Source organism: Harpia harpyja, chromosome 21 (assembly GCF_026419915.1).
Source record: "Harpia harpyja isolate bHarHar1 chromosome 21, bHarHar1 primary haplotype, whole genome shotgun sequence".
Classification (NCBI taxonomy): domain Eukaryota; kingdom Metazoa; phylum Chordata; class Aves; order Accipitriformes; family Accipitridae; genus Harpia; species Harpia harpyja.
This window is the reverse complement of record NC_068960.1, coordinates 8,134,572-8,161,225: the sequence shown is the minus strand read 5'-3', so window position 1 is coordinate 8,161,225 and position 26,654 is coordinate 8,134,572. Positions and strand designations below refer to the sequence as shown.

General features: G+C 35.9%; 1 protein-coding gene across 7 annotated transcripts in view; it reads left to right on the top strand.

The window, feature by feature from the left end:
* TRRAP (transformation/transcription domain associated protein) overlaps positions 1-26,654 on the top strand; it is a 103,056-nt gene that overhangs the window by 37,509 nt on the left and 38,893 nt on the right. For 4 of the 7 annotated variants that reach the window (XM_052772470.1, XM_052772469.1, XM_052772472.1 and 1 more), the window contains exons 33-58: positions 893-913; positions 2,015-2,134; positions 2,467-2,586; positions 2,966-3,130; positions 3,542-3,723; positions 4,022-4,220; positions 4,634-4,762; positions 5,387-5,653; positions 6,234-6,440; positions 7,334-7,492; positions 7,578-7,712; positions 7,910-8,020; positions 9,304-9,450; positions 11,599-11,812; positions 12,505-12,630; positions 14,564-14,710; positions 15,791-15,993; positions 16,686-16,807; positions 18,283-18,496; positions 19,474-19,653; positions 20,011-20,157; positions 20,866-20,985; positions 21,283-21,570; positions 22,983-23,120; positions 23,510-23,622; positions 24,128-24,263. In XM_052772470.1, coding sequence (XP_052628430.1) covers positions 893-913; positions 2,015-2,134; positions 2,467-2,586; positions 2,966-3,130; positions 3,542-3,723; positions 4,022-4,220; positions 4,634-4,762; positions 5,387-5,653; positions 6,234-6,440; positions 7,334-7,492; positions 7,578-7,712; positions 7,910-8,020; positions 9,304-9,450; positions 11,599-11,812; positions 12,505-12,630; positions 14,564-14,710; positions 15,791-15,993; positions 16,686-16,807; positions 18,283-18,496; positions 19,474-19,653; positions 20,011-20,157; positions 20,866-20,985; positions 21,283-21,570; positions 22,983-23,120; positions 23,510-23,622; positions 24,128-24,263 — 4,110 coding nt within the window. The remainder of the gene's footprint in view (positions 1-892; positions 914-2,014; positions 2,135-2,466; positions 2,587-2,965; positions 3,131-3,541; positions 3,724-4,021; positions 4,221-4,633; positions 4,763-5,386; positions 5,654-6,233; positions 6,441-7,333; positions 7,493-7,577; positions 7,713-7,909; positions 8,021-9,303; positions 9,451-11,598; positions 11,813-12,504; positions 12,631-14,563; positions 14,711-15,790; positions 15,994-16,685; positions 16,808-18,282; positions 18,497-19,473; positions 19,654-20,010; positions 20,158-20,865; positions 20,986-21,282; positions 21,571-22,982; positions 23,121-23,509; positions 23,623-24,127; positions 24,264-26,654) is intronic. The other 3 variants (XM_052772471.1, XM_052772474.1, XM_052772475.1) reach the window with 1 other exon arrangement.

Genomic DNA, 26,654 nt, shown 5'->3' with positions numbered 1-26,654 from the left:
CAGTTCTCCAGCATAGTGCAGATAGTGGCTAGTCAGCAAGGCTTCTTAATGAAACAGTCCAAAAGTCTATGGAATGAGTTTTCATATGTAAATGGCATTTCTAGACAAACTAAAAACTTCAGACATCTCAGTTAAAAATGCTACATAATAATTAACAACTATTGTAAAGATCTACATTGATGCCAGCGTAACTAAGCTCTTTGTTCACCTAAATAATTTTGACAGTCCTACCATGTTCCTGAACTGTGACTTGGCTGCTTCAGATAAATGAACAAATTAAAAAATAACATATTAAGTAGCGATTAAGATCTAATTCGTTGGCCCAATGAGCGAAGTCTTTGATTTAAATCCCTTCTTCCTCTCTTCCCTGCCTCCCCAAGGAAAGGCATGTTTTTTTAGGTCATGTCTGGTAATTGAAGAAACAAGTTTTGAATAGGTGGTTGCCTCTGACTGTCCCTCTAGTCAACTGTGGCACCACGGTGGAAATTCTGCATTACAGCCTATTAGAAGGACTTTATAGCTTGGTAGTTCAAGTATTGAAAGTGGTTCCATAATTGATGCTGGACAAATTTGTCTTTGAAGATGCTAAAATAATGTCTCCCCTGACTTAATAATCTCTAATATCTTTTTATTCAGTACAAATATTTGAGAAGCTATGTCTAAACAATGTACAAGTAGAAAAAAGGAAGTTTTTCATCCTAATTCTTAGGAGAGCGATTCAGAGCATGGGGGATACTCGTTGTCTCCATTCTTTCAGTTTGAGATGAGAAAATAACCCTGCTGAAGTCAGTTTCTGACTGCAACCTGAAGAATAGCATATACTGATTTGTTCATTTATTTGATATTTTTGTGGGCTTTTTCTTTTCATGCTGTGACTTCTGTTTTGGTTCAGCCTGCTGCGGAAGGGGTAGAGGTGAGAAACTCAGTGGAGGCACCAGGAAGTTCTTTGTTGTTGTGGTTTTTTTTTTTTGTTTTTCATTTTTTTTCTTTCTCTTAAATTGTGGTCTGTTAGTTTTTTGTTGTGTTTTGGGCAGAGTGCATTGTGCCTTTGAGTGCAGTGCTGTGAATTGTCTTCTGTTTGTCTGTGGCAGAGTTGTTTTGATAACATTGCTGTTAAGGATGTTAAGCATGTTTGTACTAGGAAGAGCAGGATTTTTAGTTTCTGTGAAGGCATAAGTGCTTTCAAAAGATTTTATACGTGTTCTCAGTCCTGCACTTCGATCCATGAGAGAAGTCTTGTGGGGGTCTGTCTAGGCAGATCATGTTAAAGGAGTGGGGCCTAATACTTTGTGTTTAAATTCACTTGAAGAAATACAATGCACTTGGTAATGTTCTTTTGTATGCTGCATACTAGAAATTGGCTTTAGAGGGATGGTGAGGGTGGATGTTTTGTTTTGTTTTTTCCTTTCCCTTTTCGTGCTGAAGGAAATCCACACTCCATTTAACTGAAATATAGTCCCTATTTAAATTACACAATGAAAGAAAAACACAAAATTATTTTGGACTGAAGAAGAATTTAATGTCTAGTAGGAGAACAGAGCTGACTTTTCTTTGAAGTAACCAGCTGTTTGCAAGATATACTGAACAGTGCTGTGAGAAAGCTGTCTTTTTCTTCATGTCTAGTCTAGGGCTGTGGGGTATATATGAGAAATTGTTTAGAAAGGAAGGTCTGGCTTTTTGATGCATGGGCCGCTTGGTGTAGTGCAGTGAGCACTCCATAACTCCCCCATCACTGCTATCATTACACAGTGTTTAGCTCTTGCCTGTAAAACACCACTATACTGACAAAGAAAATAAAATTAAACCGTGATATTACAAGGGAGGAAGGGCAGACTTCCACAAGAGCAATTTTGTCCATATGTCATGGTAAGTAGATGCTGTATATATGTTAACCCTTCACATTTGGTTGCTGGCTATGCTAATATAGAGAGGAAAAAAAAGGTAGGATGTGTGATACTGTTTTTATACATTTATCTGGTAATATTAATTTAATTGTGTTTCTTTTTACCTGTAGGAAATGAAGATTTGTTCAGCAATTATAAATTTATTCCATCTGATCCCAGCTGCCCCTCAGACTTTGGTTAAACCTCTGCTGGAAGTTGTTATGAAAACAGAACGAGCGATGTTAATTGAGGTAAAAGTGGAAGCTAACATTGCGGATATTTTTGCTTTATAGTATTTTTAAACATTAGCATATAATAATTATAATATTTTGAACATGGTGTGGAAACAGTTGATGTAATACATAAATAAATATGCTCTTCAAGCCTTTTAGGTGGTGTTAACATTTGTCTTAGACTCTTAAAAGTGAAGTTTTGAAATTATCAATAAATTCTCATCATGGAAGTTCTGAACATTTTGTATCTGCATAAATGCCAAGTCAAATTTATTTTTCTGAGTCCTAGTAAATTAGTAGAAAATACTCTGTACTCTGCTTTTTAAAGTTAAGCTTTATGAATCTTTCAGGCTGGCAGTCCATTCAGGGAGCCACTGATAAAATTTTTGACGCGTCATCCATCCCAGACTGTGGAGCTGTTCATGATGGAAGCCACTTTAAATGATCCACAGTGGAGCAGAATGTTTATGGTAAGCTGTGTGGGGAGGGCAGTAGGAAGAAGCCCTCATCTTCACAAATCTGATGAATGAAAAGTTTCTCATAGTTTTCATCTCTTTTTTTTTTTTTTTTTTTTTTTTTCCTGTATGATCTTGTAGTACTTAATCATGGTCTTACTCTGACTGTAGGATGCCTGTTCTCTGTTTTGTATTTGTTTGTCCTGAGATGTTGATTTTATACCTTTCCAGATCATGTAGGATTATTACTGAAGTTGTAGATGTTATTTTTTATATATGTGAAATATAACCTCTGCAACTTTAGTGTGGAATATAAAAGCTACAGGATGATATAGCCTTTTGGTATTTTTGCTTTTAAAGGTTGTTATCAAAATTATTTCTTCCCCTTCTTCAGAGTTTCTTAAAACATAAAGATGCCAAACCTCTACGAGATGTACTGGCAGCTAATCCTAACCGATTTATCACTCTACTGTTACCTGTTGGTACCCAAGCAGCTGTTAGACCTGGTTCTCCAAGCACTACCACAATGCGTCTCGATCTACAGTTTCAGGCTATCAAGGTATCCATTTATTCTTGTTTGTCTCTGCACTAGATAGTCAAAACCTCTTTAGCTACAATCCTGTTACATACAGGCTTTCAAGTGTATGCATGTGTATTATAGCTCATAGAAAACCACTTGTAAAAATGTAAAGTGTTTGTAGTCAGAGTCACTCTAGGAAGGGAAAAGAGACTCAAATGAACCATACTTTTTTTTTTTTAATCAAGTAAGATACAAGAGGAAAACATGGCAACAGAAACTTTTTTTTTAAAAAGAAATTCCTTTAAAAATTGATCTAAGCTAGTTTTTGACTTCTTTTTTGAGTATTTTAGAACCCTTAATTGACCTTAAAGAAGTGCTTTTATGTCATTGTTTCTACTGACAGATCTGCTGCATGTCGACTGTGCGTTTGTCTTCTTTTGCTTTTGACAGATCATAAGTATTATTGTTAAGAATGATGAATGTTGGTTAGCAAATCAACATTCCTTGGTGAATCAACTGAAACGTGTATGGGTGAGTGAAGCTTTTCAGGAGAGACATCGTAAGGAGAATATGGCTGCCACAAATTGGAAAGAACCTAAGCTATTAGCATACTGCTTACTGAATTACTGCAAGTACGTAAAAACATTTATTTCCTGTAGCTTGTGTACTTTTCAAAATTAAAAAAAAAAAAACAACAAAAAAACCCTGTAAAGGTATACAGGTCTAGTAAAAATGGTTTGCAGTTATTGGAGAGAAAGTATAATATATTTCATAATACTGCTATTAGCTCTAAAACCATGCCTCTGGTACTGCCTGCTCTTGCCTCTCTGCTCATTTAAAACCCAGATTAGTTTCTTCACAAAGTCATCCATGTAGTAATTTGGTTGGGTATTTTTTCACAGAAGTTTTTTATTTTATGTGTTTTCACAGAAGGAATTATGGTGATATAGAGTTGCTCTTCCAGTTGCTTCGAGCTTTTACGGGTCGATTTCTTTGCAATATGACTTTCCTAAAGGAATACATGGAAGAAGAGATCCCCAAAAACTACAGTATTCCCCAAAAACGGGCTTTGTTCTTCCGGTTTGTAGACTTTAATGACCCAAACTTTGGAGACGAGCTCAAAGCCAAGGTAACTAAAGCAATTAAATCCAAGAAGCCTGGTATTTAGATTTAATTTTCTTCTTGGGAACAAGGGCAACAAAACTCGCTTACTTAAATGTCAACGAGTTTGATAATTGGCAGAGCCATTTAGGTGAAAATATCATACCTGAAGAAGAGTGATAATAAGCAGAGACAGCAATTCATCTTGCTTTCAATGCTGACTACTTTAGTTTACACTTTCTAAGAATCTTTGCCCTTGGAAAGGGGGAAAGAGGGGAAAAAATTTGTGTGTATCTGTTTCTTAAGGTTTTATTTATAGCTTCCTTTTGTAATGCAGTGATGTGTCTAACATGCAGGTTTGCATATGAAGTTACTTGAATGTTGACTGCCATTAGAAGAATCCATTAGTTGAGTGTAACTTTTTTTGTTTATATTCTGTAGGTGCTGCAACATATCCTGAATCCTGCTTTCTTGTACAGTTTTGAAAAGGGAGAAGGTGAACAGCTGTTGGGACCCCCAAACCCAGAAGGAGATAATCCAGAAAGCATCACTAGTGTTTTTATAACAAAGGTAACAATCCTTGTTTACATTCAAGTGTTTGAAAATAAAAAGTTGTTCCTCTCATTTTGTTTTTCAATCCTGATTTGTATTAGTTGTAGTATTTCTAAATATTATGATCAGTTATATCAAATCACATCATAACTTTGAACTGTTGTGAGATCCATCAGTCATCAGTAGGATTGGGCTACAATTTTCAGTTTATGATATCTTTAGGACTTGAATGTCTGTCTTTAGAAATGGGCCTTATATGGCTGTAATCCCAGTCTTTTTCATAAGCAAAGCTTTCTGTGGCTGAACATCAGTATCTTTGTATTCACTTCGATTTCATTGAACCAGTTAGCAGATATAAAATAGATGTTGTTGAAGGTGAGGGTTGGGGTTTGGGTTTTTGTTTTTTTTTTAATAGGTTAGCACTTTGGAAGTTCCTAGATGTGCTCATTATTTAAAAGTTCTCACCTCAGGAGGTTGTTTTATGGGTATTAAACTGAATCAAAAAAAAGTGGTTGTATTTATTAGTCTTAAAAACCACTCAAAAAGCAAAAACCTAGGACTTTGCTTTTGTGGATAATAAAGTTGGTTTTCTTTTTTTCCCTTCACCTTCCTCCTCCCCTCTTTGATCATCCCTGGGACTAGGTACTTGATCCGGAAAAACAGGCTGATATGCTGGATTCTCTCAGGATATATCTTCTGCAGTTTGCCACACTTCTGGTTGAGCATGCTCCACATCACATTCATGACAACAACAAAAACCGGAACAGCAAACTACGACGCCTAATGACGTTTGCTTGGCCTTGCCTCCTGTCCAAGGCATGTGTGGACCCAGCGTGCAAATACAGTGGACATTTGCTTTTGGCACACATCATTGCAAAATTTGCCATACATAAGAAGATAGTTCTGCAGGTATTGACTATGGGCTTGTATTCATACATTTAAGGGATGTTGATAAATTCTGTAGTGTGCTTTTATTTTAAAATGCAGAGTAGAGGGTGCACAGTAGTTTTGGATACTTAGTATACAAGTAACAGTTAAATTCATATGCAGCAAACAAATGCAAAAGCAGCAAGCCAAATATTAATACAAATTTATTTGGGAATAGGAGAGTACAGAAAGAAGTTTGAAGATAAGTGAAAACAGAGAGGTTAAATGGGACAATGAAAAGTCCTTTTGGTTGAATTAATAAAATTGGTAATGTTTCTTCATTTAAAAGAGACAGACGTTTTGGTTGAGACAGAATGTGGGTACCAAAGGAAAAGTTCAAATTGGACAGTGGAGAGGGAGGAAGAAAAAAGGAACACAAGGGAGACAGAAGTATACACAGTATACTTCTGACGGTGAAGTAACATTGTGTGTTTAACAAATTATGGGTCTTTAGAAAAAAAATCGTGTTGTTTAGAAAACATATGTTGTAGTTTCTTTATAAATGCTGTATTTTTTGTAAATATGTATAATATTAACGTTGGTCAGAAACTTTGCTGTTTAGGTGTTTCACAGTCTTCTAAAAGCTCATGCAATGGAGGCCCGAGCTATTGTCAGGCAAGCGATGGCTATTCTGACTCCAGCTGTGCCTGCTCGAATGGAGGATGGACATCAGATGCTGACTCATTGGACACGAAAAATCATTGTGGAAGAGGGTCACACAGTTCCACAGCTAGTACATATTTTGCACTTGATAGTACAACATTTCAAGGTACTTGTACCAGTTATTCTGGTAGTCACTGTATCTCAGCTATCAAGGAGGTAAACTACAGTTTGATTAGAAAATAACGTAATCTGATTTATATGGTTTAGCTTCAAAAGGCATCAGCTGTCTGCAAAGGTATTTAAAACTGAAAAAAACCCATTAAAATTAAATAGCAAACCACTTATTAAGCTTTACCTTTATTGAATTTAGAACTCAAAATGTTAGGTGAAAGTCTGCAAGATTAATTTGTTGCATGTGCATTAGCAATGCTCTTTAACAGAGCTGTGAAGACTCTTTAAGGTTGTTTAAAAAAAGCGCAGAACCATATTCTCTTCCATCCTCCAGTAATCCTTGTTTGTTTGACTTTATATATTATGTCGGGTCAACTAGGTAACTTTTATCTCCAGCTAACGTATGTTGGGAAACATTAAACAAATGGTGGAATGCTGCAGAATGTCAATATAGGAGCATTTTTGAAAATGCATATTAAAATATGATCCAAAGTGACAGCTAGCTAATATGCATTTCAGTCACTTTTCAGGAATCGATGCCTCAATGCTTTTTAAAAAAAATCCGAGCGTGTTCAACTGTGAGTTGTAGCTCTCTAAAATGATCGGCAAGAAATTGGAATGATTGGTCCTTGAGAAAAACCATGTATCTTGAAAATAACATCTTCATTTGGGTACATGAAATCAGTAGTCACTACTGAAGATTGTAGCCAAAATTTTGTTTTCAAAGCACCAGTTACTCTTCTGGATTGCAGAATTTGAACATGGTACAGATTTAGCAAACTTCGGGATTAAAGACTATTTTACCATTTTGCTTTATTTTGAATCTGTAGTTTTTGCGTAGAATTTTATTGATTGATGGCTAACATGACTGTGAAACCATCTTTTCAGGTTTATTATCCAGTGAGACATCACTTGGTTCAGCATATGGTTAGTGCCATGCAGAGACTGGGCTTCACTCCCAGTGTTACGATAGAGCAAAGAAAATTAGCTGTGGATCTTGCTGAAGTAGTTATTAAATGGGAATTGCAAAGAATTAAAGACCAGCAGGTAGGAAGTCTAAACAAACTGGTAAAGATTGAACTGTTACACAGTTAAATGCTTTTTTTTAATGTGCACATTGTTGATATTTCAGCCAGATTCAGATATGGATTCAAGTGTGAGTGGAGAAGGAGCAAGTTCTGCCTCATCTGCTGTTAAAAGAGGATTGTCTGTGGATTCTGGCCAAGAAGTGAAACGATTCAGGACAGCTACAGGAGCAATAAGTGCTGTAAGAAAAAAACCAGATTTTGTTCAGAGACAATGAAATTATAACCTGCACTGACTAAGCAATTTAGCATAATTTTCTACATAACTTGAAACTCCCTGAATTGAAGGTTATAGTTTTAGAAACTATTTTAAATCTGTTCTGCTGTTGTTACCCTTATTCAACATTGCTTATGGTTTTTGTGTTTTGTATACATGCAGGTATTTGGACGTAGCCAGTCCTTGCCAGGAGCTGATGCACTTCTTTCCAAGCCGATTGACAAGCAGCATACAGATACAGTTGTGAATTTCTTGATTAGAATTGCTTGCCAGGTAGTGTGTTTATTCTGATATGCAAACACCAATGCAGCACAAGTAGCCAAAACAATAGACTCCTCTTTTCATAAGAGTCCTTTTATGCTTGGATTATTTTAGTGTTTATATACTTTCTTTTGCTGAAAGGTTACAAACTTTAATATGAAATTGTACAAAAAGTAAAATGTTTTTAATATAAGGAGGAAAGAAATTGAATTTGATAACCAGTTTCTGCATGTATTTCATTTCACAAATGATGGATGTTATTCATGGGAGGTATGCTTTAGCTTCTTATTGTTGGCATTGTACATTTATAGCTTGATGCAGGAAGCATGCACTTGGAAATTAAAACTTTAAATGTGAACGGTTGCAATCCAGATTTTGAAATTGAAAGAGTCTCCATTTTACTGTGCTCTCTATCACTTCTAGCATTTTGTTTGTTCTTTACTTTCTCTTTTCCAGAAAGTACTATATCAGGAGTGACATGATTGAAATAAACATGACTAGAATTTGGCTGGAGCCAGGCAAAGACTTCAAAAAAGTTCCCATAAGCTTTTTTTCTTAATTCATTTATGTATTTGCCTGATGCTGCAAAGTATGCTTGTTCTGTTGCCTAGATTTAATGGCAAGAATATTTTACCCCAAACCTGAAGAATATTTAGAGAGTTTAATAGGGAAAGACTACGTCAATTACGTATCTAAAGATAACTATTTTAATTGTCTTTTCAAGATCATATACATGGAATTACTTCTTTTCATACAGCATGTAGAATTATAGCTTTTCACCAAATTTTTTTAAGAATTAAATTTTCTAGAGTGGGGAAAATTAGCTGGGTGTAGCTCAAAGCTGACAAATTTTATGGCTTCTGCTTCTGTAGCAGGCTCAGCTGGTAAGTAACTTGGGATTTTGTACACCACAGTCCATTGCACAGAATAGATGTGCTCTTGAAGTATAGAGATGAATAAAGAGCTACATATGTTTATGGATACCTTGCAAACAGAAAAGATTAACCATCTTGAGCATGTTCAGAGTTGTATTAATAAAGTATGGGATTAAACTTTTTTTAAATATACCTCTGATGGGTGATTTGGGATAATTAGCTAGCAGTTTAGACACCAGTTCCGTTGTTTACTATTAGTTGTCAGCTTTTTATGCAGTTAAATACTCTCACTGTACTGATAAAACTACTTAAGCTCATCCATTGCAGAAATAAGAAATTATATGCTTCCTTGGAATGTATAATAAGTTAATGAGTTGGTTACAAAACAGTGTCATTTTGTTAACTCTGATTAATTGCTAGGTAAATGACAACTCAAATACTGCTGGGTCTCCCGGGGAATTGCTGTCTCGCCGCTGTGTCAACCTTCTGAAAACAGCTTTACGACCAGACATGTGGCCAAAATCAGAACTGAAGTTGCAGTGGTTTGATAAGCTGCTAATGACTGTGGTAGGTAACGTTCTAGTCCCGTAGGTCTTTAGGTTTCACTAGCACATATGTTGACTGAGTACTAGTGATATCTGGATATTGATTTTTACAGCCTGAATCTTTTCTTTTTTATAATGAAATACATAAATTGTTAAGTATGTGAATTGCATCACTGGTTATAATTTGTATAGCTGCAGTACTTACAAATATTAAAATGAACTTAGGAGCAGGTGGATTAACTTCCTGTATTAGTTTGATTTTGAAATAGGTTGTAGTTTGCTTGTTTGGATAGCCTACTGGTTGGCAGTTTTTGTGGGCTTGTTTTGTTTTGTTGTTTTTTTGTGTGGTGGTTTTTTGGGTTTTTTTTTTGTTAGTAGGAAGTTTTACAAATTGAGATTTGATTTTATTGGTTTCTAGTTTTCAGACTACATTATGGCAATATGAAGTTCACTGAAAGGCTAACTTCCTGTATTTGATAATACAACTTACTTTGTTTATCATCTGTATGCTGTTTGTGTGCTTTTTGCCATATAATAACTTTTTCTACACCTATTTTATTTGTATCATACTATTTAATAGACTAGCGACTCTTACTTTGTTAAATTTTTAGGAGCTCGCTTGATGTCACTTTTCTTTTTCTTTGAATAAAGGATTAATATATCCTACTTTTGGAAACTTTAAAATGTCTAAGATTACATGAAAACTACTGTGGCCCATTTTTTCCAAATGTTGATCTACATGTGCTATACTTTGATAATGCTGTTGTCTTTATGGAGGTAGTCCTTGAGAGGGCAAGTATGTACTCTCATCCTTTTCTCCTTCTGTTAGAAGAGTTTTTGATGTGACTCTCTTTGTTTTGGGTTTACAAGCGTTGATAGTTCTCCAGGGAGCTCATATTTGTTGCTTTACTCATCTTTTCCCAAGTAGTGTGCAACTTGAGTGAAAATTGCCATTAAAATTCAGAATTTTTTTTTCTGTTGATGGCATTTGATAGCCTACAATAGGAAGGACTGCAGTCAATTCTGATGATTTTTGCAGAAGGATTACCTCCTGCTCATCTTCCTCACTTACACAGTTGCAAAGCTATTTAAGTGCCAGGTGATGGAGGCTGTGCAGTAACAGCAGTATGACTTCAGGAAAGTCATGACTTTGAGTGATTCCTCTGCACTGAAGACAGAGAAAGTTGTGAGTATCTGTGGGCTGGCTGCTGAAGAAGAGCTGCATGTCATGTACAGAGCAGAGTTGCCCTCCCTTTCTGGAACAGGGGGGAAGATGGTGGAGGTGTAAAAATGACATTAGAGAGTGCAATTCAGAGAGTTCATATGCTTCCAGAACGTGAACTGCTATCTTTTTCCTCAACGTTTTTCAGACAAATCTTCCAGTTTATCATCTTTCATGAGTTTGGGGAAGGTGGACAAAGTGCTCTGCATCTAAGGTTGAGCCAAAATCAAAACGTAGCCCACTCCACTTCTCCTTCCCCCACCTCAGAACAAACGCACCATACCACCCCTCAGACCTGAGGAAGGTGGATGTTGATGTTTACTTAATACAAGGATACGAACCCCCTGGAACAGGAATTATATCTTAATTTTGTGCTATGTGGCATCAGCTCTACAAGAGGGTCAGAAAAAAGAATTAAGGCTTCTTTAGCAAACAAACTAATTTACTATTTTAATGATAATTTTGTAGGTTTACAAAGATACGTCCAGGAATATTTTATTTTCATTATTTTTTTTTTCTTTAGTTCCAAATATCCCCTTTTCTAACCTTTAAGCTATAACTTACCATGGGATATGCTGTTGTAGCTCTTCACTGAAGACCTGTCTCTGAAAGATGTTGACAAGGAGATAAAACATAATCCTCTGTTTGAAAGCATTTCTGACCAGCGAGGTTGCAGGCAAATTTCAAAACTGAGGATTACAAAAAACACCAGAAGGAACATACCTGTAAATGCTTAAGTAACATTTTTATGGTTAAAGATTTTATAGCGCCTTATATTTTACAGTTTTATATTGCATGACTTATCCAAACGATTGATGCGAAATATCACTAGTGTAGAAACCTCAACCGTATTACAGGTTTTCAACAGATTTGATCTGGACTTACTAATCTGTGTAATACTTGTGTGATTTCCCCCACTCACTGCCTTTTTATATGTGTTCTCTTTAGGAACAACCCAATCAGGCCAACTTTGCCAACATTTGCACTGGCTTAGAGGTCTTAAGTTTCCTGTTAACTGTACTGCAGCCCCCTGCTATCCTTAGCAGCTTCAAACCCCTGCAACGAGGCGTAGCAGCTTGTATGACTTGTGGAAACACCAAGGTTTTGAGAGCAGTCCACAGTTTGCTTTCTCGCTTGATGGGTATTTTCCCTACAGAACCAAGTATGTGGTATTTTCTTCCTCCTTTTATCCTTTATTGCTGCATAACTTAAGTGATTAAGGGCGGGGTGAAGACACTCTTTAGAATGTGCTAATGTTCTGTTTTATGATTCCTGCATTTAATGGTCCATTTTAGCTTGCACTTTCAACCTCTGTTTAAAAAAAGAAAAGCTGAAATAAGTAATCATGTGGAATACATCATTATCCATTGACATAAAAACTTAATAACCTGTGGCTGTCATAACTTTGGTTCAAGAAATGCATGCTATAAATTTAATGTATTTTTGCAATTATAAGTTTTCAGCTTCAGAAGTGCAATTTTTTAGTTGTTAAGCTTTGCTGTTTTGCTAAAACAAGGAAGGGAGATAGAGTGTCAGAAAGACAGACAATAGGTAATATGCCATGTCTTGATATAAACTGATTTAGATAAGATTATCTTAAAAGAAAAAATCAGTAATCTAAGACTTCTCATCAAAATGAGTTATTTAGAAGTAGTGGTGCACTGTTAAAGACGACATATTGGTTGGATAATAAAGATGTTTATATAAATGAGGGATCTGCTTGTGTTACCTTGGTTTATTAGCAAGATAAAGTTCTGGTGATGGTATAGATGACTGTATGTTCACAGTGTAACTGTTCCTTGCCTGTGCTGTGGCTAATGTTACCAGAAGTAAACACAACTCTACACTCTGCAGGTACCTCAAGTGTAGCTTCAAAGTATGAAGAGCTGGAGTGCCTTTATGCTGCAGTTGGAAAGGTTATTTACGAAGGACTTACTAATTATGAAAAAGCCACTAATGCTAACCCTTCTCAGCTCTTCGGTAAGTTTCCCACATCTCTAGTAGATGTATGTAGAGTGCCTGTTAATGAGTATGATCTTTGTCATGAGCTTTTATTTCCCATAAGGAAATTGAAATCTGATACCATGCAGAGGAAGCTGTGGGAAGCATTTCAAGCTAACTTGAGAGACGAGCTTGGGATGTCTGTCATCTGTGAAGGAAGGGACTGGGGGGGGTTCATCGCATTCTGTCTTCTCCCTGTAGCTGACTTGGGACCAGTTATTGGAAGTAGGGTGCTGCAGCTGTGCTAGATGGAAGTCTTCTGTATTCAAAGTGCATAGGAAAAAGATGCAGCATTCAGATTAACCAAAATATAAAGTAAAAGTTACTGGAAACTTTTTACATGGAAAAACCAAAATCCTGCAGGTAGTACTGTGAGATGCAATAGAATATTTCAAGGAATCTGTGTAAACATTCTTACATGTTATTGCCTTATACTTCCTTTTTCAGTTGTTTTTAAGAGCCTCATTTGTCAGCTAAATAGTCAGTTTTGCCATTTGTCAGTTAGTGTAGGAAGATTTATGTATTTATAGATCTTGGATTCTCAGTAAGTAAGAAAATACAAAAATACTATTTTTTCTGGAGTGACCAAATCTGAATTTTTAGCATATACCATTCTGAAGAGCTGAAGTGTTCTTCTTTTCTTGTTCTTCGTACTTACTTAACTAGTAGAGAGCACAGCTACGTAATACAATGACAAAGATATATTGGAATAATACAGTTTGGCCCAGAACTGATTGTGTTGGTAACACAGACCTGAAATTGCACAATTTTGGAAAACTTACTGATTTAAATGGTAAATGTCCTTCACTATTCTACTCTGTGATCTGTGTACATAGTTGTAGTTTCGCTTTGGGACTTGCCTATTTGTCAGATGTTAGGATGTGCTTTACAACTAACCAAGAAAGATGTTTCTTACATTTTGTCCAGACCTCACTTAAAAGCAGCACTACAATCTAACTGTCAGGTGGTGCATATCTTATTAATTCTGTGTTTAAGAGGCTGTACATTGTGTGCCAAATTTTGTGCACATCTGAGCACAAAAAGAAATCAAAACTTTTGAAGCAACCATTCAATGAACAACACATGCTTCTATAAATACTGTTGTAGGCTTTTGTTGAATTATGAAGTTGCAGTAAGGAAAGGGATAGCTGTAGGTTTTACAGAGGGTACAGTTTGACAGGATGTCTGTACTTTTTTAAGAGTTAAGTATTTTAAAGCATAGATATTGCTAAAACTGATTGGTTTGCATGAATATGGATAAGCTTATATTAGGACAGGCATTGTTAACAACTATGTGTAATTTGAAGGGCGTGTGATCTTGTAGGCATAGTGCATTCATAAACTGTGCTGAAATTAGCTGTTTCAGTAGTTAACTTTTTTAATCTAAAGTAACTGATTTATGAAACTTTATAAAGAAAAACTAAGATTGTGTAATTTTAAAATTTATTCTATTTTTAATTACTAAACCCAGGCCTATTCATGTAAAAGTTTTGCTACTTTTTGCTACTAAACAAATGTGCAACATTAGCAGTAGTTTCATTTTTGTCTTGTTAACTATATATATATTTAAAAAAAAATTTTTTTTAAAGGTCTTGGAGAAGTATCTGCTCTCAATCCCTCTCTTCCTGTCCTCCCTTTCTCGCCCTTGCCCTCCATCACACGCTTATATACAGAACTTTCAAACGTTTTGGTTAATGCAAAAATAACTCTCTAGTCTTAGACTAAAAACTAAGGTTGAGACAGAAATTTTTCTTCAAATCTATGCAAATTTCTAGTGTTTGCAACTTGGGTAGTCCCATGCTTCCTTCATGGCAGGACAAAATACAGCTAGAATGTTTTCCTGTGTTCTCTCATAGAACATCCACATTGAAAACCTGTATCTTACTTCCTTAAGTATTGTTTTTATCTATAGGTACTTTAATGATTCTGAAGTCTGCGTGCAGTAACAATCCCAGCTATATTGACAGACTGATTTCAGTTTTTATGCGATCTCTGCAGAAGATGGTCAGGGAACACTTAAACCCACAGACTACAGCAGGAACGGCAGAAGCAAATACAGGTATTACATTATATAGTCTGAGGATGTTAATGATTAGAAGTGTTTTTAAAGTATTAAAATCTCTTAATCCTAAAATGATTTTGTAGTGTTTTGTGTGCATTATTACATGTTGAAAAATACTTCAGTGGTAGTGAGAAATATTACAGAAGTATTGAAGGATAAAAATGCGCTTTGACTTCCTGTTACCTGCTTAATATGTGAATTTCAGTATTAACCCAAACATTTCAGTGAATGGTTAGTGAATATTTGTTGAGCTATAGCATATATAGAAATACCAAAAATCTTCAAGAGTTTATAGGGTTGAGAGGAGAGGGGCTGAATTCTTTTGATTGTTCTGTGCTTTCACTTTTTTTTTCTTTTAATCCTTCCTAGCTGATAATATTGGAACAACTGTTTGTGAAATTAACTTGTTGGAGCTGATGCTTTAATTTTAATCTTAAAATAGCATCTTTTTCAGTCTGTACAATTCTGTCTCTCATCAAAGGAATTAGGTCATGAGTCACTGAAAAAAAATTAGATGTTCTTGTTAAAGAAAATGCAGTGCTAGTGAAGAGCACTGTAATTTATTAATGAATAAGCTACTGAAGAAAATAGTTTGAAAGAATTGCTGCTGTTAGATTCCCAGCCCATATGTTAATTAGGTAAATGAGAACCTTGCAAATTTTATTAATACTGAGAAACAAATGGAAAATTATTAAACTTGACAGATAAGCAAGTCAGGAAATTAATGGAACAGAATAGCTGTGCTGCATCATACAGTATTTCTTTCACAAGTTTAATTGCAGTTTTTCAGTGCTGGGCTTGTGTAATACATTTTACCAAAGATTTACTAAAATGAAACCATACAGGCTTGCCTTTAGGATTTTGAATGGATTTGGGTTTTTTTTGGAAGGAGTCTGTCTCTGTATTGTTTAGGAATGGAAAGTAGTAATTCTGAAAATGTTATTTCCAGGGATATATTTCCAGGTAACAGATACTGTTGTTGCTATTTTTAAAATTACAGTAGCTTATCTTGAAAATTTTTTTACTAGGTGTTTTGTAGGTGTATACACAATTCTAATCCTTTCTTTGCATCCATAGCAGGTACAAGTGAACTGGTAATGCTAAGCCTGGATCTTGTGAAAACTCGCCTGGCTGTGATGAGCATGGAAATGAGGAAGAATTTTATACAAGCTATTCTAACATCTCTCATTGAAAAATCTACTGATGCCAAAATTCTTCGTGCAGTAGTAAAAATAGTGGAAGAGTGGGTGAAAAACAATTCCCCAATGGCAGCTAATCAGGTAAATTGAGAAGATAAAATCATTATTGCTCTCAAATACTAAATAAATATAAGCCACTGTTATAATTCATCAGTTTTTGACAGGTTTTTAAGGATCTGTTATAAATGTTTACATGCCCTTGATGAGGTTTGGAATATTTTGCATCCCCTGTGAAAGTAACTGGAGTTAAAGATGCTTAGCATTTTATAGGTTTATATTAGGTGTTTGATCTCAAATGCTGTTTTGCTGACAACTTGTTTTAAAGTAAAAGTTTTAAAATATGTTTCACATTAACTTGGATAGAGAGATTCTTCAGGAGGAGAACGACTAATGGTGGTTTAAATCGTGTTATTCCTGTAACATTTTGTGGCCTCCTCAATTTGCTGTATTTTCTGTTAGACTTGAGTACTTCACAATCTAGTGCTATATAAGAGGACCTACGCTTCTAAAAATATATGTTAGATTTTTGTAATCATTGAACAACTTAAACCTGTTTTTAGTCATGATTTTAAATTTTTCTATCATATATTGGAAGGATAAATGCTTGAGTTATTTTTCTTTTTAAGAACTATGACCTTCTACCAAGCTGTTTTTCAGTACTTTAGAAGTGAAAAAGTGATATAAAGGATGGCTGAGGTGTACTTTGAATGTGCCAGTTCTCTGCTTGTTTTAAGATGAATTGACAAAATTAATCATGTCCTCTTCTAACACAGACACCTACTCTCCGGGAGAAGTCCATTTTACTAGTGAAAATGATGACTTACATTGAAAAGCGTTTTCCAGAAGACCTTGAGTTAAATGCCCAGTTCTTAGACCTTGTTAACTATGTCTATAGGTAATTATAGCAATTAATCATTTATTGCAGCTTATTGGTTCATAATTTGTACCATATATGACCTTTCTAACATGCCATCAATCTTTTTAGGTCTGAATTAAGTGATTTTTTTTTTTTTTTTTTTTCCTAAAATGCAAAATCAATTCATTTCACTGAGACCACAGTACGTATTTACAGAAGACAATTTGAAAATAGAAGTCCCTTAGAAAGGATTTTCTTTTTGGCTCTGCTAAAATATCTCCACCATCCCAACCTCTTACTTTCCCAAGATACCAGGGCATCCTTGTAGCTGATTGTATTCTAAACACTGTGGTGACAGCTGAAATCTGTCTATCTTTTCACATGCGTAGTGTATAAAGTTGGGTTTTTTTCTTGGAAATTGATTGGAAATTATACTTTCAGGAGAGTGTCCTAGTTTCAGCTGGGATAGTTAACTGTCTTCCTAGTAGGTGGCACAGTGCTATCTTTTGAGTTCAGTATGCAAAGAATGTTGATAACACTGATGTTTTCAGTTGTTGCTCAGTAGTGTTTAGTCTAAAGTCAAGGATTTTTCAGCTTCTCATGCCCAACCAGTGAGAAAGCTGGAGGGGCACAAGAAGCTGGCACAGGACACAGCCAGGGCAGCTGACCCAAACTGGCCAAAGGGATATTCCATACCATGGGACGTCCCATCTAGTATAGGAACTGGGGGGAGTGGGGGCGGGGGATTGCCGCTCGGGGACTAACAGGGGTGTCGATCGGCAGGTGGTGAGCAATTGCACTGCGCATCATTTGTATATTCCAATCCTTTTATCATTACTGCGGTCACTTTATTAGTCTTATCACTATCATTATTAGTTTATTCTTTTTATATTCTATTAAACCGTTCTTATCTCAACCCGCAAGTTTTACTTTTTTTTTTCCTGATTTTCTCCCCCATCCCACTGGGTGGGGGGGGGTGAGTGAGCGGCTGTGTGGTGCTTAGTTGCTGGCTGGGGTTAAACCACGACAGAGAGTTACTTTGCTAGCTAAACTGGCAGGTTTTGTAACATGATGAAATAATTAAAATAGTTACCTTATCAACAAATGCAAGGTATTTAATTTTGTGGTGATGATTCACATTATTTTGAGTTACTGTTCGTTGCTGTTCGTTTGCTGGTTAACTGTGCAAAGCCCTGGTGCGGACATGGTGGTCAGAAGTTTTTATCAATGAATATCACTTGTAATTTCAAACAGAATACAGATATGGCTGAAAGTGTTTTGCAATTATGATAAGATTTTATCCTGAAGGAGTTTTTATGATAGTTCTGGGGCAGTTTTCTAACAAGCAGCAATATTTTCTTTGCTGTTTCTTTCAAAATGCTGCACCTGGATGCATGCCACACCATGTGGGCTTCTACAGAATATCACCTCTTTTGATTTTTAATATTTTATATGCAAAACCTAGAAGGCTGCTTTTTCTAATGTCTCTGTCATTTCATCTTTATTCATTTTAGGGATGAGAATCTTTCCGGTAGTGAACTTACTGCTAAACTTGAGCCAGCATTTCTTTCGGGTTTGCGTTGTGCCCAGCCACTCATACGAGCCAAATTTTTTGAGGTCTTTGACAATTCTATGAAACGTCGTGTTTATGAGCGCCTACTTTATGTGACCTGTTCTCAAAACTGGGAAGCAATGGGAAATCACTTTTGGATAAAACAGTGCATTGAGGTAGGGAAATTATTTGTATCAGAAATACAATTATAATTTGAGAAACATGTTGTATTCCCCATTTTTCTTGGCTGGGTGTAAAAGCATTATGCAGTGTGTAGTCTTGTAGTATGTATTATCTGTATCAAAGCTAAAAATACCAAGTCGGCTGCCTCAGATACTTCTTGTGGTGCTTAAAAATAAATACAGTGTCTAAACCATGAAATGCTGATGCTTGGGAAGTGGCTTTAATATCAACCTTTAAAATCTATTTTCTCTGTGAAAAGCTTAATGACCAGGTTAATACTTCTGAAGAAAACCCATTTCTTATAAATGATGGTGATCATAAAAAATACAAGAATTGTCATAGTAGATGATTTCAAGAAAACCATTAAGGCTAGAGTGTCTGCTCTGGTGATATGACAAATGTTAGGTGGGATTGCATTCAAATGAAATTGCATTTTTGGTTGGTTGGGACTGACCCCCCCCCCCCCCGTTTTTTTTTTTTTTAACAATTTGCGTATCAAAACATGAGTTTAAAGTGACTGTGAGGATAACTTTCTACTCTTAAAAGTATTAGAACTCCTTCCACAGAGATAAAAAACAGCATTGTTTTTTTTATTTCCACATCCTTTTGGGGAGGACTTTCATTGTAACGGTGAGAGTCTGTATACTGATTGAGGGCACTAAATATATGTGTTAAAAAGTACAAAAGACAGAATTTAGGCATAGAAGATTCCTACTTCTTCAGTATTTTCAGGAGAGGCTTGAAAAACAATCTTGAAAGTATAGTCATGAACTTCAAAATGGTGACAAAAAGTGGTCACATTAAGATGAAAATGTATTAGTGTATTTACTGAATAAGGTGATAAATAGGCCTTAAGCATATTATTGCAACTTCTATCTTGTTGATAAGTACTAAACCATAGTGATGTTTTCCTTGAAATACTACAGTGAAATGTATATTTAAAAACTCTCCTTGCTTTTTAATGTCTTAGCTCCTGTTGGCAGTGTGCGAGAGAAATACTACAATTGGGACAAGCTGTCAGGGTGCTATGCTGCCCTCTATCACCAATGTTATCAACCTTGCTGACAGTCATGATAGAGCAGCATTTGCTATGGTAACCCATGTCAAACAAGAGCCTCGTGAAAGGGAAAACAGTGAATCCAAAGAAGAGGTAACTTACAGAAAATAAGAAAAAGAAATCTTTTTGATGGAATATAGCTCTTCCTAGTTTCTCATCAAATAAGTTTGGAGACTGTCTTGAAGATGATGTGCACAGATTGTTCAGGATATCTTGTCTTTTAATACATTGTATTTTAACCACGCATGGGTTTCTTAGAACTTGCATTCATTCATTTAGCCTTTTCTTTACTATAGCACTCTAGCAACTATTTATCTGAACCAGAAGAACTAGCAGAAATAGTGAGACCTGAAATAAGTTGATTGGAAGTGTATTTTGTATTTGTATGGGGAAAAAAGCAAGAGTACGTAGAAAATATCTGCATGCTTTGAGTTGTTTACTTCTGTATAGGATGTTGAAATAGACATTGAATTGGCTCCGGGAGATCAGACCAGTACACCTAAAACTAAGGAGCTTTCTGAGAAGGACATTGGCAATCAGCTGCACATGTTGACCAACCGGCATGACAAATTTCTTGACTCTCTTCGAGAAGTGAAGGTTGGTACAGGTCATTGGTTTGCTGACAAATCACTTTAATACTGAGATCTTTGAAGTCATGTGACATGCTGCTTTTTTTTTCTTTTTTTTATCTCACACTTCTGATTTTTTTTAGCTGATTTTTTTTTTTTTTATGTAGACACCTCCTATAATCTGATGTAATTTCTTATTTGTATAGGGTAAAAAATTCTTAAGCCTTCACTTAATTGCTAGTTGTTACTGTATCCCTTTCCTACAAAGTTAAATTTCATCCTCCTCCACCTGTAAGTGTATTTTAACTGTTCAGTTAAGAAAATAGTGATGGCAAAGACAGGGTATAGGATCAAAAGAGTGTATTGGCATCTTATGTTTTAAATAATTTCTAAGAAAGTAATTTTAGCTGAAAGCTATGTTTAAATAATTCTCACAGTAGTAACAGCTCTATCCAATTAACTTGATCATTCCTGTTACTGAAGTCATCAACTTCTTTCCTTTTTCCTTTTTTTTAAAATGGTTACAGTAATGAATTAGTCTCAATCAACATGAAAATAGGATTAAGTTGTTACAGTAGTCTGTATTGCTAAAGGAAACATATTTTTGATATGTTGGTTGGAACAGGCATTTGCATAATGCTTAAAAAACTGTATAATTGTGAACTGTTTTTCCATAGTATTAATTGTATTTTTCCCTTTTATATATATCTCCCTTTTTTTTTTGTTTTGTTTCTAGACTGGAGCGTTGCTGAGTGCCTTTGTTCAGTTATGTCATATTTCTACACCATTAGCAGAGAAGACTTGGATACAGCTTTTTTCACGACTTTGGAAAATCTTGTCTGACAGACAACAACATGTGAGAATCTCTCTCTACTCACAAATTCTTCTTTGTAAATGACTGGTGTTTCAGGAAAATGTATTTGTGTGATAAATGACTTGTTCACTTGCTTTGAGAAGTTTGCCATTCTTTGTGACTAGTGAATGCTGTATACCTCTGTTGATAAATTTTTTGAAAGAAATAGGGCCCTTCAGTTTACAAAGAGAAATATACTTATCAAATGATTGTTCCCTGTATTAACAAGATTTTAAATCTAAATTCTCTAATTGAAGAATCTGAATGAACAGATAACTATGGTTATGTTTTTTCTTCTAGGCTCTAGCAGGTGAAATAAGCCCTTTCTTGTGCAGCGGTAGCCATCAAGTACAGCGAGATTGCCAGCCGAGTGCACTGAATTGCTTTGTGGAAGCAATGTCACAGTGTGTTCCTCCCATTCCCATCAGACCTTGTGTCCTGAAATACCTGGGTAAAACTCACAATCTCTGGTTTCGTTCTACACTGATGCTGGAACATCAAGCCTTTGAAAAAGGACTAAGTCTACAAATTAAACCTAAACAGACAACAGAATTTTATGAGCAGGAAAGCATAACTCCTCCTCAACAGGTAGTGTTATATAATTGAAATGCCTTATGAAATGTGAAGAGAAAAACACAGTGACAGTGTAGTATGGTAGTACCATAAAATCATAGAATCATTTAGGTTGGAAAGGACCTTTAAGATCATTGAGTCCAACCATAAGCCTAACACTGCCAAGGCCACCACTAAACCATGTTCCTGAAGTGCCACATCTACATGTCTTTTAAATACTTCCAGGGATGGTGACTCAAGCACTCCCCTGGGCAGCCTGTTCCAGTGCTTGATAAACCTTTTAGTGAAGAAATTTTTCCTAATAATCAATCTAAACCTCCCCTGGCACAACTTGAGGCCATTTCCTCTTGTCCTATCACTTGTTACTTGGGAGGAGAGACTGACCCCCACCTTGCTACAACCTCCTTTCAGGTAGTTGTGGAGGGCGACAAGGTCTCCACTTGGCCTCCTTTTCTCCAGACTAAACCGCTCCAGTTCCCTCAGCTGCTCCTCATACGACTTGTTCTCTAGACCCTTCACCAGCTTCATTGTTCTTCTTTGGATAAACTCCAGCACCTCAATGTCTGTCTTGTAGTGAGGGTCCCAAAACTGAACACAGTGTTCAAGGTGCAGCCTCACCAGTGCTGAGTGCAAAGGGACAATCGCTTCTAAATCTTTGTGTTTAGAAGCTTGTTAAAGTAGTGTCAATTTTTTAATTCAGTGAAGAAATTCTTGTCCTTGCGTCTGTGTGAATACAGACACTTGCAACATTGACTACTTTGTGTCTTACCTAATTCTTATGCTTTTCTTTCACCTGTCATTGATATTTTTATATTTTTCTCACTTGATCCCTCTTTTCCATCTGCTTTTGACACTAATTCTCTGCAGCACTGTAGAACTAGATGAAACCATTTCTGCCCCTAATTTTAAATCTTGAGTAGAAGTCTGTATTGTCTCTGTCTTGTTCAAAGGGAGTGTGCTTTCCCTAATCAAGTCTGTTGGTATATGACCTTAAAGAATTGTTGGCTAAACAAAATTGAGTTCCCTGTAAACAGGTGCTGTTCTGTTTAGTAGTCTGTCAAGTAGTTATGATCTGCCTAGGCATGTTTGTGATTAGTTGAGGAAGCTAAATATTACAGATTCTTTTTACATTAAAGACCAAGTTGTTGGCTTATTAAACAATTTTGTTTTCTATGATTTGATCTGATATATTAGGGAAGGCAAGCAAGAAGGGGGTTTTTTTTGTCATGTAATGCACCATTGCTGTTCTCAGTACTTGGTTGTTACTAATTGCTTGCCTTCTAGATTTTTAAAAAGAGTTTACATAAACATATCTCTATTTCCATGTCTTTCTCAATTTGCCTTAGTGAGAACATGTTGTTTTGCTATCTACTACGCTTTATAAGGACAGCTTGACTGTGGAGAAATATGTGTGTTTAACATTCTAGGAAATACTGGATTCCCTTGCTGAGCTCTACTCTTTGTTACAAGAAGAGGATATGTGGGCTGGACTATGGCAGAAACGCTGTAAATTCCCAGAGACAGCAACAGCTATTGCCTATGAGCAACATGGCTTTTTTGAACAGGTACACTCTTGATATTAGAAACAATTTGAGTAGTTCTACTGTCAGGATCAGTATTCTGGTCAGCAAGAAAATATTCTAAATATTAATAAACAACTTCAGTCTTCTAAAATCGAAAGTGCCACAACTTCTCTACTGGCTAAAGTAGTAGTTTGAGGCCATGTAATACCTAGATAAGGTGAGACTTTTGAGCACATCCATCAGTTTTTCATGAGGTTTGTAAAGCTGCCAAGTAATGACTATATTCAGGAATGAGTTCACACACTTTTTTTTTTTTTTTTAAACTTAGAATTTATAAAAGTTTTCTTATCACTTTTTTTTAAAAAGAAAAGAATGTTGAGTTAATGTGTATATAGCAGATGGAAAAATAAAATGGTTTGAATTTTATCTAGGCACAAGAAACTTATGAAAAAGCAATGGAAAAGGCTAAAAAAGAGCACGAAAGGAACAATGCTTCCCCTTCAATCTTTCCTGAGTATCAGCTCTGGGAAGACCATTGGATTCGGTGAGACTTTAAAGCTGATATAGAACAAGTATTTTTACCCTGCAATAGAAGTAAAATACCCTGCTGGTTTAAAGCTTTAGTTACGAGAACGAACTTAGCTCAGGACTTAGCTCAGATATAGGGGAAACTTAAGGGAATTAAAAAAGCTACTTTTTACTCCCTTAACAGACCCTCAGAAGTGATATGCCTGAAGTGTTGTAAAAATGTAATTTGCTATTGGTGGAAACAGACTGGAGCTAAAATTTGTTTTTCCTATTTAAAATGGTTGTTCTGGGAGACACAAAATGCAGCTCTTCCCTGTTCACAGATTTCTGTATTATAATTGGTAATAAATAAATTAAAAAAAAAAAATCTTCCCATCTGGATAAAACTTTTGCAGTGATAGCAAAGCTGTTCATAGACAAACAAATATGCAGATAATATTCTGATAAACAACATCTATAGTCACTTTTATTGAAGTTTTATTTTTTGATAACCAGACTGACAATGCTTTTGATTTCCTTAGTTGCTCAAAAGAATTGAACCAGTGGGAACCTTTGACAGAATATGGGCAGTCAAAAGGCCATATAAATCCTTACCTAGTACTAGAATGTGCATGGAGGGTCTCAAACTGGACTGCTATGAAGGAGGCTCTGGTGCAGGTGAGTGAGGGCTTTTAATGCTAATGTTTAGTTTCTTTCTTCATTTTACTGATTACATTTCTAACAAGTCAGCATTACAGTTCATTTCACAGAAAGAGTGAACTGTTCTTTGAAAGTTTTCTTGATGTCCCAGCACACAGCTGGTTATTTTGGCAATTGAAGCATGCCATTTCAACAGACAAACTTGGTTCACTTTTCGATCTGTTTATAAAGCTGTACTATGTAAGAAATTGAGCCAGGGCAGGTGAAAGACAGCGTGCATGGTAATGAGTCATTAAAAAGCAACAAATGCTTGGCACAGGAGTGTGTGCCAGCAGGGATATGTGGAGAAACTTAAAATGGGACCCTTGCAAGTATACGATATTTAAATAATACAATACTAGGGAGGGACATTTTTTGTATTTTACACCTTTACAGGAACAAATGTTGCTTTTGTGAAAGGGAATAAAGTATGAAAATACACCTATTATCATCTCCCTCTCTGTGGCAACATAACTATGCTTCCAGGTGTAAAAGGGCAAAAGAACATTGCCTCTGTTGTTTTTGTTTGTTTTGGCACTTGAAAGGCAAAGCCAAAGTGTTCCCAACTTCTACTGCCCAAACTTAAAACTGCGAAACACAATTTATTCTGTTCATCATCACTGTGCATGAAAGGGGATTAAACCATGTATGAAAATGTTTTCGTGAAATGAGGGTCAGGGACTTGTCAGCCAAATGTGGTTTACATTAAATACCTTAGCGTATCTGAGGAATATTTGTAAGACTGTTTCAGGAACCTTGTTAAAGAAATCCCTGAAAAAGCAACACATGAAATCTCAGTTTCGGTGTTGATTGGTTGGTGAGGCTTGTGTACACAGCAGATTATACCAGCAGTTATTGTTTTAGTGAAGATGGTGACGAATTTGAAGTTGTTTATATGTGGTGGGAAATGTATTGGCACATGTTGGTTTTCTTGTTTCTTAGATTTTATAGCCTTGCTTAGCAGAGGTATAATAGAAGGTTTGTTGTTCTTTCAGTAGCAATGTTTTTCTCTACTATCTGTCTGGGAGTTGCTTCCTGTATCTGTATTCTTTTGCTTTCTTTTTAGTTTTAACTCAAATATTTTATTACTGCAAATTAACTGCTGGATTTCTAACTTTATTCTCATTTTGAGTCTACTTTAGTTCCATTTAAAATAAGGCTCATTTGATTTTGCAATGTATCCATTACATATAATTTTAAAACATCTTGGGAGCACCAGAGGTTGGAGCCAGTGTGGTCAAGACTGCAAAGTGGAGATCTAATGAGAGATGAGGGACAAGATGACCAGGTAATGAACCTTGGGCAATGAGCCTGAGATTGGGAAGCAATGACAAGCACATGAGGTGAGGATGAAGGAGGCTGGAGGAGTATAAATTTGACTAGGAGTGGCAGGGATAACTGGGTAAATAGACTGAAGCAAGAAGTTGAAGAAAGTGATTTCTTTTGAGAAAGTGTAAAGGACTTGGTAAAACTAGCAGAGAGGAGAGAGGCATTGAATTAAATATTGCAAGGTGCATCAATGAGACTGGCTGTGCAGGAGACAGGATTTGAGTTGATTGACAGGGAGAGAGATGGGGATTGGACTTGAACAAGGATCGCTGGGATTACAGAAAGGGATAGGTTACTTCTGGGGGAAAAATACTTTCATTCTGCAAAAGTACGTTTATAAAATAAATAGAATCATAATGCATAAGCACAAGGGCACGCTTAGCTTTTAGATGATTGACTTTCAAATGTGTTCCCCAAACAATTTTTTGTGTGTATAATCTTTATACTAGGAAGTATACAAGTAAAATTACTGACACCACTTACAAGAAAGAGTAGGATATTGTGAAGTGAGGCTTGTTTAAATCTACAATCTTTACTGAAAAAAAGAAATAAGGCTAAAAAGTACTTTTATCTGCTTTCCAATTGTGACAATTTGTGGTAAGTTTTGTGCTAGAAGTAAAGATCATAATAATTGTACAGACTTCTAGATTATATTTGTTTACGACAGAGAGTGCTGAGGCACTCCTAGTAGTTGTTGTTTCCTGTAAGTTCATTATTGGATGTTCTGTGGAATCAGGAAACTTTAGTTTGGAATTTTCTGATGTTCCAGGATTTTCTCAGAAGCTTAATGCATTGATTATTATACTTTTATAGTTTAATGTAAAGTTTACAGAACCATAAAATAGTTCGAGTTGGAAGGGACTTCCAGAGGTCATCTGGTCCGATGCTTCATTCAGAGCAGGGCCCAAGTAGATCAGGTTGCCTTGTCTAATAGGGTTTTAGGATCTCTAAGAACTGAGATGCCACAGCCTTTCTGGATATATTCTTCATCTGAAGTAGCATAGATGTTGTTTTAGAAAGCAGTGCAGTACTTAGCTTCTG